Consider the following 11,536-nt stretch of genomic DNA (forward strand, 5'->3'; position numbering starts at 1 on the left):
ATCAGCACTTAATAAAAACTGAAAAAAGTTCTGCAACATGACTTTTATTGAATAATGCAAAATAAATTTCCGCATGCAACATAGTGCTAGCCAGTTTCAAATGTCCATTTATCTCTCCAATGTGGGTTTAATGAATACGATGGTGGGATCAAGCAATCTCCTCTTGGTAAGGTTCCTTACATAAATGACTGAGCAGTCTCAACCCAGTTATTCGTAGCTGTGGATTTACGAAATAAAATTACCTACAATTTGGCAACAATTGGCAAACTTACTCAGCAAAATTCCAAGGATGGCTAGTATGGGAAATGGCAATATCAACATTGGTAAAGAGCTCAACTATTTCTGGCCTAGGAGCACTTCATGCCAAATGGTCAAAAAGATGCTCAATTCACCCTGATAAGCACCAAAATATGGATTCTACTGCATTGGTGTTCATGATTCATCAACTCCCAGCTTTGCCAAACAATTTTGAAAGAAGTAACAATATTCATTAAATTGTATGAGCCTAATATTGCAAAACATTATTCACTGTCCCTTCATAGAGTACGGGTTGTTGTAAATCACAGCAACAGGTCACTATTTCCACCCCATATACACATATGTCATCTATGACCACTGACCATCTTAATTAGAATATAATTTTTCTGCAAAAAATTGGCGAGAGACTCAGTATCTGTGCAAAGTCAATCATATCTAATTTAAGTAACAAACCAGATGTCCCAAGAGCTTTACACAGAAACACATTCAATCTTCATAAAAAAATGAGGTCATAGTAACCCAGATGAACTAAATAATAGTAAGGTGAATACAGATATTCACAATAAAATAAAGAAAATGCAATGTATAGTCAAATATTTAGAGGAATTAGACAGCAGTGAAGTTACAGGATTAGAATTAAATCAAAAACTAAAAAAGAAACCTGGATTAGTTTATGGAAGCAAAATCCTGCTTAAAAGTCTTAAACTTACTCCATTTTAAAAAATTAAAATGACTAATTGGCAGAAGCAGCATAAAATAAATTTGAGTGATGTCGTACTTGATTTATATGGATCCACCAGACATGGACTTTGAATAACGTCATACCAATCACGTGAGAACACTCATGTTTCCACTAAAGATGTAATCCATATAACTATATTAGAAACAAATTTACTACCAAACGAAAATTCATCACACACTTTCATGTAATACGCAATATGTTAATGCCTCGATCTCAAAATTCTCATTCTTATTTTCCAATCCCTCTATGGCCTCCCCCCACCCGCCAGCCCCGAGATGTTTGCGCTCCTCTAATTCTGCCCTCCTGAGCATCCGATTGTAATCGCTCAACCATTGGTGGCCGTGCCTTCTGTTGCCTAGGCTCCTAGCTCTGCAACTCCCTGCCTAAACCTCTCTACCCCTCTTTCCTCCTTCAAGACGCTCCTTAAAACATCCCTCTTTGACCAAGCTTTTGGTCACCTGCGCTAATTTCTACTTATGCGGTTCGGTGTCAATTTTTTAAAATCTCATAATACTCCTGTGAAGCGCCTTGGCACGTTTCACTGCGTTAAAGGCACTATATAAATACCAGTTGTTGTTACAACCTGCTGTATTATCTTTTCACATGTCACACTACCTAAACAGCTGTTATAGTAAGAGCATTTAAAAGAAAATGTTTTCATTATATACATTATAGAGCATACCTTATAGTTATTGTTATTATAATCTGATCAGTGGAAGAGAAAGTGAGTCAGATTAATTAGAAGCCAGAACATACCTCAAACTATCCTCTGAATTTTGATTCACAGCACCAAAAATGTGATTGATTTTTTTTAAAAGCATCTCACGTTAAGATTTCGACTTTTTACTGAGGGCAGTTCCACATGGACACCAATGACCACTGTCTTGAGAAAGATTGTCAGTCATTGCAAGTTTAATTAAAAAATGCAATTACCAGACATAATACAGGTACATGAGTATTATATATATCTGTACATAATTCAGGCTCAATGGTTCTGTTAATGTTCATAAACTTCTCAAAGTTCACTCTTGCAGTTCAAGACATTGGGCCAGAATTTACTGTAGCCGACGAATGAATGAATGGCAGTAGGTAAATGCACTGAGTGTTGTGCCACCAACCCACAAAGACCAAGGAAGTCCCAAGTGTGATCCCAGGTCTATGCTAATTTTGTCTAAAACAGTGGTGGGCACCATAATTAGGCTGAGGTTCACAGAATTTGGTGGGAAAGTGGGGTTGGGGGGGGGGGCGAAGAGAGAAAAAAATAAATATTGCTCCTGACTGTGATCCACCGACCTCTGCTGAGTCCGAGTGTACTCGGTAATGGCAAAATAGAGTCTGGCTGTGCTACCCTGCTAATGTCTGAATAGACTGCTAACAGAGACAATGTGGACTTGTATATGAAAACTTGTACCCATGGATTTGTACCATAGCATGGGGGTCACTAACTTCAGGGTGGAGGGAGGGAAAAAGACTTAAGAGGTTAGAAGCATAAATAAATGGAACTGAATCAGCACAGAGAGATTTGGAAGACCTGGGAGTAAGTGTTGCAGGTCACTTTCGATGTGCAATGTTACAACCCAATTAAAATAACTAACATTGCTAAGATACGAGAACACTAATCTATAAAGGGTATGCCAAGGCTTTACAATGCACTGGCCAGATCACACCATCAATACTATGTTGTTCATAAAAAAGATAGTTGCATTAGAAACAGCAGAGAAATAAGCAACAAAATTGATCACCAACATTAAGGGGATAAGTCATCACAAAAGATTAGAGAAGCTTAACCTTTACATGCTAAAAAGACAGCAGCAAGTGAACTACCCTCTATTCTAACCTAGCTAATCGTAATCAAAGTTCCTCCAATACTGGCTTCTTCCCACCGCCACTATTACCTCAGAGGACCCCAAAAATCTATCCTTGGCCTTCTCCTCCACATGCTGCCCTTTGGCGATATCATCCGCAGAGATGGCGTTAGCTTCCACATATAGGCTGTTGACAGCCAGCTCTACTTCTCCACCATCTCTCGACCCCTGATGCCTGTATTGTCAGACTCAATGAGTCCCAATTTCCTCCAGAAAAACATTGGCGACCAAAGCCATTGTCTTTAGAACCTGCCATAAACTGTACCCTCATCAAAGATTCCATCCGCAGCCCCCATCTCAGACTGAACCACTGTTCACAATTCCGGCATTCTGTTCAACAGAGCGAAGTTTCCGACCCCCATTTCCTCTTCCATAGGAACAGGAGTAGGCTAGTTTAGTCCCTCATGCCATTCCATCATTCAAGTAGATCATGGCTGATCTGTACCGTAGCTCCATTTACCCACCTTTCTTCCATATCCCTTGGTACCCTTGCCCAACATATTTATTGACCCCAGTCTTGAAACTTTCCAGCATTCACAGCCTTTTGGGGGAATGAGTTCCAGATTTGCAATAGGCTATGTGGGAAAATTGCTTCTTTATTTCCCTCCTAAATAGCCTAACTAATTTTAAGATTCCCTAATCAGAGGAAATAGTTTCTCTGTATCTACTCTATCAAATCCCTTAATCACTTTAAATCCTTCAATTAGATCATCCCTCAACCTAAACTCAAAGAACTTTCATTTATATAGCACATTTCACGACTAAGATGTCCCAAAACATTTCACACCGATTAAGTACTTTTGAAATGTAGTCACTTATGTAGAAAAGTCAGCAGCCAATTTGTGCACTCAGATCCAAACCGGATGATCTCACACTGCCCCATCTGCCGTAGTTTTTCCCACTCACTTAGAACACCGCCATAACATTGTCCACCTCCAGCCATGCCTTTTTCACCCCCCAGGCACAACGATTCCAGTGTTTCCCTGGTGGGCCTCCCCCCTTCCACGCTCCATCAACTTCAGCCCATCCAAAATTATTTTGCCCGTATCTTATCCCGCACCACTCCTGGCATCACAAACCCACATTGGCTCTCATTTCCACCGCCCCCCCCACCACACCCACCCACCCAACTCAAATTAAACCTCTGTCATGTTTAAATCTTGATTACCTACCCTTTCCCATCTCAAAGCTTCTCCAGCTGTACAACCCTCCCTAAAACTCAGCTCTGCGACCAAGCTTTTTGGTAATCCCTAATACTTTCTTTAAGTTTGGCATTCAATTTTTTCTTTATGCCTCTAAAGTACCTTGGAGTCATTTTTTTCAACAATCTTAGGTACAAGCAGTTATTGAATTTGATGAAATGTATAAAATATTAAATGATTGGATTACTCATGGGTCTGGGGCAGTTGTACTGTTGGCTTCTAACCAAGACTGTATCTATAACCAAGACTGCAGCTTCGAGAAGGGAAAGCCACATAATTTTAATCATTAAAGGTCAGAGAAAGTTTAGCTGCCTGTAAATTTCAGAATCTTGGTCAAAAACTGTCTCTTTTAAAAGATTAGTTTGCAGCAAATTGGTGCCATGTGCTGAACACGACTTTTGGAAAAGCAAATGGAGAATAGAGACCAACTTTTACAACTTGCTAAGAGGCAAACATTCTGGAGTTATTCAAAACACAAGATACTATGATAGAAAAATTAACATGCTAAAGGGATAAACTGGGCAGAAAATAAGTTTTGAACAAATTAATGCCATAAGCTCACTTCCAATTTATATTTACTACTCACATGGCAAGCACTTAAGTTTCTAGTATTTGCATCATTGAAGTTTGGATTTTGCAATCATGCAATGCTCGACTCAGAACAAAGACAAACTAAGCACAGAATACTGTCACGAAATTGACACGTTTTCTGATTGGATCTGTTTTGAAATCCGACACTTGCAATGCAAATCAAGAAACCAGGATAAATTTCAACTTCGTGTTCTACATAAAAGCAACATTACCACCGATTCCAGTGAAAATATTCAAAATGTTTTTCTGGGATAGCTCTGCTTTGAAAGCACGTCTAGTTAAATGTGCATGATCTTCTGAAACTGAGTATGAAAGTACTATAATTTCTAAGAGTTGTTTTCTCAAACTAGTGTAGAGAACACAAGGTAAACTTGGCCCATTTTTCAGTTCTCAACCGGATTTGTAACCATGCTGTTACTGAACCAGGCCCCGAGTGGAGACATTTTAATTTAATCTTAAAAATAAAAAACATTCGAAGCCTTCGGTGCAAAAAACACCCCAGGAACTTTCAAAGGGAACGGTGTGGGATTCGAGCCTATGTTATTAAAACATTTGCTCCGATGGCTACTTTCCTCAGCCCTCGCCTCCACCGCCTGCCGCAGTGGAGCCAATTCCTCAAGAAAAGAAAATCGCGCTTGGTGGGATTTGGGCTAGAATTACAATTCAGCGTGCACCCCCCCCCCCCCCCCTAGTTACACTCAAGGTGAATCCAATTAAAGTGAAGTACACAGTGGGGCTGGGGAGACAGGAGACAGAAACCAGTCTCCCAGCACGGGTTGCCCCCCCCCATACGCCAGCCTGCCACCCGCCGCCATTTTCATTCCCGCTCGGTTGCTAAGGCCGAATCCGCTTTCCGTGCTCGGGGGGGAAAGAGCCCGATTTTCTCGGCGTTAGACACGCCTGGGCAGACGGGCTAGTCCCGCGAGGCGTTTTGTCGGCCCCGCCAGTGCACGGACTTTCTAGCGGTGCTCGATAAGCAGGCTTTGCTGGGCCGCCACTTTACTTACGCGGAAAAACCCCGCGTCCATCTTGTCCGTCTGTGGAGGGGCTGCCGGATCAGGGGCGCTCGCTTCCGGTTTACCGACGGTACTTCCGCTTCACGGAAAGAGCCGAGACCCAGCTTTCCGAGTGACGGAAATCACCGAACGCCCGATCTGCTCCATCCACCCCCCACAGCCACTTGGCAAGGTTTGCTCACTTGGAGTGCATCTCACACATTTTGATTTAAAAATGTCATCTATCTTACTCTTGAAAAACACAACTGCATGTGTTTAGATAGGTTAGGCACGACAGCAACAGCTCCTTGCTCTTCACAACTGATTTGATTCTCCAAATCTCTGTGGTTCATTAGTAACTTTCAAAAAAGAAAGACTTGGATTTATATCATCATCGTTATATATGCTAAACATCCGTAGTTTTCTTTTTCTTTTTTTCATCAGTAGGTAACCTTTATCATTGCTGTTGCCAAATTAAGTCAACCTAGGAGTTAAGTCATGGCAGGAGAGCTCGGACACGTGTCATGTTCGTCCTGTGCTATGTGGGAACTCAGGGACACTTCCACTACATGTGCGGGAAGTGTATCCTGCTGCAGCTCCTGACAGACCGCATTGCGGCACTGGAGCTGCGGATGGATTCACTCTGGAGCATCCGCGATGCTGAGGATGCCGTGAATAGCACGTTTAGTGAGTGGGTCATACCACAAGTAAAGGTTACACAGACATATAGGGGATGGGTGACCAACAGGAAGAGCAGTGGAAGGAAGGTAGTGCAAGGGTCCTCTGCGGTCATCCCTCTCCGAAACAAATACACCGTTTTGGGTGCTGTTGGGGAGGCTGACTCATCAGGGGAGAGCAGCAGCAGCCAAGTTCATGGCACCATGGGTGGTTCTGCTGCACAGGAGGGCAGGAAAAAGAGTGGGAGAGCTATAGTGATAGGGGATTCAATTGTAAGGGGAAGAGATAGACGTTTCTGCAACCGCAACCAAGACTCCAGGATGGTATGTTGCCTCCCTGGTGCAAGGGTCAAGGATGTCTTGCAGCGGCTGCAGGACATTTTGGAGGGGGAGGGTGAACAGCCAGTTGTCGTGGTGCATATAAGTACCAATGATATAGGTTAAAAACGGGATGAGGTCCTGCAAGCTGAATTTAGGGAGCTAGGAGTTAAATTAAAAAGTAGGACCTCAAAGGTAGTAATCTCAGGATTGTTACCAGTGCCACATGTTAGTCAGAGTAGGAATCACAGGATAGCTCAGATGAATACGTGGTTTGAAGAGTGGTGCAGAAGGGAGAGATTCAAATTCCTGGGACATTGGAACCGGTTCTGGTGGAGGTGGGACCAGTACAAACTGGACGGTCTGCACCTGGGCAGGACCGGAACCAATGTCCTAGGGGGAGTGTTTGCTAGTGTTGTTGGGGAGGGGTTAAACGAATATGGCAGGGGAATGGGAACCTACGCAGGGAGACAGAGGGAAGTAGAATGGGGGCAGAAGCAAAAGATAGAAAGAAGAAAAGTAAAAGTGAAGAGCAGAGAAACACAAGGCAAAAATCAAAAAGGGCCACGTTACAGCAAAATTCTAAAGGGGCAAAGTGTGTTAAAAAGACAAGCCTGAAGGCTCTGTGCCTCAATACGAGGAGTATTTGTAAAAAGGTGGACAAATTAACTGCACAGGCAGCAATTAATGAATATAATATAATTGGCATCATGGAGACATGGCTCCAGGGTGACCAAGGCTGGGAACTCAACATCCAGGGGTATTCAATATTCAGGAAGGATAGTCAGAAAGAAAAAGGAGGTGGGGTAGCGTTGCTGGTTACAGAGGAAATTAACGCAATAGTAAGGAAGGACATTAGCTTGGATGTTGTAGAATCTGTATGAGTGGAGCTGTGAAATACCAAAGGACAGAAAACGCGAGTGGGAGTTGTGTACAGACCGCCAAACAGTAGTAGTGAGGTTGGGGACAGCATCAAACAAGAAATTAGGGATGCGTGCAATAAAGGTACAGCAGTTATCATGGGTGACTTTAATCTACATATAGATTGGGCTAACCAAACTGGTAGCAATACGGTGGAGGGGGATTTCCTGGAGTGAATTAGGGATGGTTTTCTAGACCAATACGTCGAGGAACCAACTAGAGGGCTGGCCATCCTAGACTGGGTGATGTGTAATGAGAAAGAACTAATTAGCAATCTTGTTATGCGAGGCCCCTTGGGGAAGAGTGACCATAATATGGTAGAATTCTTTATTAAGATGGAGAGTGTCATGTATGTAACGTCAATGTAACACCACTGCAATACTGTATATACTTAAGCAATGCACACCTTGACCACAGGGGGTGAACTTGTGGGAGACACTCCTTACCTGGTCATCCAGGTATATAAAGACAGGTCCCATGCAGGATCATCACTTCTTGGTCTGTGAATAAAGTTTCAGGTCATAGAGTGACCTTGTCCATAGAATGTGCTTCGTGTGGGTTTTGTGCCATTGAGTAAGGACTTTACATTGGCGACGGGAAACGGGAATCAACGACCCACGAGAATGGCCATCGGCAGCACAGAGGAACGGTACTGTGTTGCTGAGGACTGGGACGATTTCATTGAGAGGCTCCAGCAAAGCTTTGTCATGAAAGAATGGCTGGGAGATGCAGCGGCCGATAAACGAAGGGCACATCTGCTGACCAGCTGCGGACCTAAGACTTACGCGCTCATGAAGGACCTACTAGCACCCGAAAAGCCGGCAGACAAAACCTTTGAAGAGCTCAGCAAACTAATCGGTGAGCACCTCAAACCGGCGAGCAGCGTACACATGGCCCGACACAGATTCTATACCCACCGGCGTCGTGAAGGACATAGCATACTGGACTTCATTGCGGACCTCCGGTGTTTGACCAGCCTCTGTAAGTTCACAGACGCCTGCAGGGGGGAGATGTTAAGGGATTTCTTTATTGAGGGCATCGATCATGTGGGGATTTTCCTAAAGTTAATTGAGACCAAGGACTTGACTTTGGAAGCGGCGGCGTTGATGGCTCAGACTTTCATGGCGGGGGAGGAGGAAACCAGAATAATATACGCAATTCTGCCTCTAACGCGGCATGAGATCAGGGAGTCAATATCATAAACGCGCCTCAGAGCCCCGCAGGCAGGCATGGGCAGTCCGACACACCCCAGGCAGCAATAGACCCCAGAGCAGGTTTTCAACAGAGACAATGGCAGGCTGAACGGACATTTACGCCATCACAGTGGACAATGCGGTCCGGGATGGGGCCATTGACACCCACTAACAGGCTACTCAAGGGCAGTCAAAGAGACAATCAGCGAGGAATGCCGGGTCATAGCTACTTTGTTCACAACAATGGGAATTTCAGCTCATGCTGGAGGTGTGGGGGCAAACACTCTGCCAGGACTTGCAGGTTTCAACAATTTGTCTGCAGAAATTGCAACCTCAGTGGCCATTTAGCTCGAATGTGCAGGAAGCCTGTAACCAGGCTAATTTACGAGGCGGATGGACCAGAAGAGGGGTCTGTGATGCAGGATGACTCTTGGGGCAAATCAATGGGCGCTGAAGTTCAGCGGGTTCATGTGGCAAACATTCACAGCTCACATACCAAAACGCCACCAATGATGATGAAGGTTTTATTAACGCATGGAGCTGGACACGGGGGCCAGCCAGTTGCTCATGAGCATTCAACAATTTGAAAAGCTATGGCCACACAAAGCCAGTAGACCCAAACTAGAACGCATTGAGACACAACTACGGACATATACCAAAGAAATAATTCCAGTACTAGGCTGCGCAATGTTGGTGGTCACACACAATGGATCAGTGAACCGGCTGCCACTCTGGATTGTCCCGGGCAATGGTCCCGCAGTGTTGGGAAGGAGCTGGTTAGCTGAGATGAACTGGAAATGGGAGGATGTGCACGCAATGTCATCTGTGGAACGAAGCTCGTGCTCACAAGTCCTACAACAACTTGAGTCACTATGCCCACCTGGCGTCGAGACTTTCAAAGGCACTAAGGTAGTGATACGCATCACCCCGGATGCCAGATCAGTGCACCACAAAGCCAGAGCGGTGCCATATGTGATGCGGGAGAAAATTGAGAGCGAATTGGACCATTTGCTGAGAGAGGGCATCATCTTGCCCGTTGAATTCAGCGACTGGTCAAGCCCCATCAAAAACGGATGGTTCTGTCAGGATCTGTGGCGACTACAAGGCCACTATCAATCGGGTGTCCCTGCAAGACCTCCTGAGAGCGAAGGATCTTTTCGCCACACTGGCAGGCGGCAAGATGTTTACAAAGTTGGATCTCACTTCAGCCCACATGACCCAAGAACTGGCCGACGAATCGAAACTACTGACCACTATCACTACGCACAAGGGACTGTTCGTTTACAACAGGCACCCGTTTGGCATTCGATCAGCGGCCACGATTTTTCAAAGAAACATGGAAAGCCTTCTTTAATCCATTCCTGGAACAATCATATTTCAGGACGACATCCTCATCACGGGTCGTGACACCGAGGAACATCTCCACAACCTGGAGGAGGTGCTACGCCGACTGGACCGGGTAGGCCTGCAACTCAAGAAGTCTAAATGTGTGTTTTTGGCTCCTGAGGTTGAGTTCCTGGGCAGGAGGGTTGTTGCAGATGGGATTCGGCCCACCGAATCCAAAACAGAGGCGATTCGACGAGCACCCAGGCCCTGCAACACATCGGAGTTGCGTTCATTTCTGGGACTCTTGAACTATTTCGGGAACTTTCTGCTGAACTTAAGCACGTTGTTGGAGCCGCTTCACGTGCACCTGCGTAAGGGTTGTGATTGGTTTTGGGGGGACTGTCAAGAACGGGCTTTCAATCGGGCGCGGAACCTACTTTGTTCAAATAAGTTATTGACCCTGTACGACCCCTGTAAGAAATTGGTTCTGACATATGATGCATCGTCCTATGGGGTTGGGTGCATGTTGCAGCAGAGTAATGCGGAGGGCCAACTACAACCTGTGGCTTATGCTTCCAGGTCGCTCTCTCAAGCAGTACGGGGATATGGGATGGTTGAGAAGGAGGCACTCGCGTGTGTCTATGGTGTAAAAAAAATGCATCAGTACCTTTTTGGAAGGAGGTTCGAATTAGAAACGGACCACAAGCCGTTAACATCCCTGTTGTTAGACAGCAAGGCTGTCAATGCCAACGCGTCAGCCCGCATACAGCGATGGGCTCTCACGCTGGCTGCTTATGACTACTCCATCCGGCACCGGCCTGGCACCGAAAATTACGCTGACGCGCTCAGCAGGCTTCCACTGGCCACCATCGAGGGGGCAGCGGAAAAAAGCGCTGAGATGGTCATGGCCATCGATGCCTTTGACAGCGCAGGTTCCCCCATCACAGCCCATCAGATCAAAATCTGGACAAACAGAGACCCCCTCCTATCTCCGATTTAAAAATGTGTCCTGACTGGGGATTGGGCGCCCGCACATGGAGCATGCCCTGAGGAGGTCAGACCGTTTCACAGGCGGACGGATGAGCTCGCCATCCAAGCTGACTGCCTACTATGGGGCAGCCGGGCGGTCATGCCCCAGAGGGGCAGGGAGGCATTCATCAGGGAACTCCACAGTGAGCATCCTGGCATCGTTCTGATGAAGGCCATTGCCCGGTCACATGTTTGGTGGCCAGGAATTGATTCAGATCTGGAACACTGTGTTCGCAGGTGCATGACGTGTGCCCAGCTGGGTAATGCCCCCAGGGAGGCCCCACTCAGCCCGTGGCCCTGGCCCACCAGGCCATGGTCAAGTGTTTATGTAGACTACGCGGGCCTAATCATGGGAAAAATGTTTCTCATTGTGGTAGATGCCTACTCGAAATGGATCGAGTGCATCATTTTGAATTCGT

At 45.6% G+C, this 11,536-nt stretch overlaps 1 protein-coding gene across 4 annotated transcripts in view; it reads right to left on the minus strand.

The window, feature by feature from the left end:
* The window catches only part of srrm1 (serine/arginine repetitive matrix 1), a 45,587-nt gene extending 39,866 nt beyond the window's left edge, over positions 1–5,721 (minus strand). For all 4 annotated transcript variants that reach the window (XM_070899096.1, XM_070899094.1, XM_070899095.1 and 1 more), the window contains exon 1: positions 5,666–5,721. In XM_070899096.1, the coding sequence (XP_070755197.1) occupies positions 5,666–5,686 (21 nt within the window). In that variant the 5' untranslated portion in view covers positions 5,687–5,721. The remainder of the gene's footprint in view (positions 1–5,665) is intronic.
* Positions 5,722–11,536: the final 5,815 nt, after the last annotated feature.

The sequence above is a fragment of the Pristiophorus japonicus genome, chromosome 14 (assembly GCF_044704955.1).
Source record: "Pristiophorus japonicus isolate sPriJap1 chromosome 14, sPriJap1.hap1, whole genome shotgun sequence".
Taxonomy (NCBI): Eukaryota; Metazoa; Chordata; class Chondrichthyes; family Pristiophoridae; genus Pristiophorus; species Pristiophorus japonicus.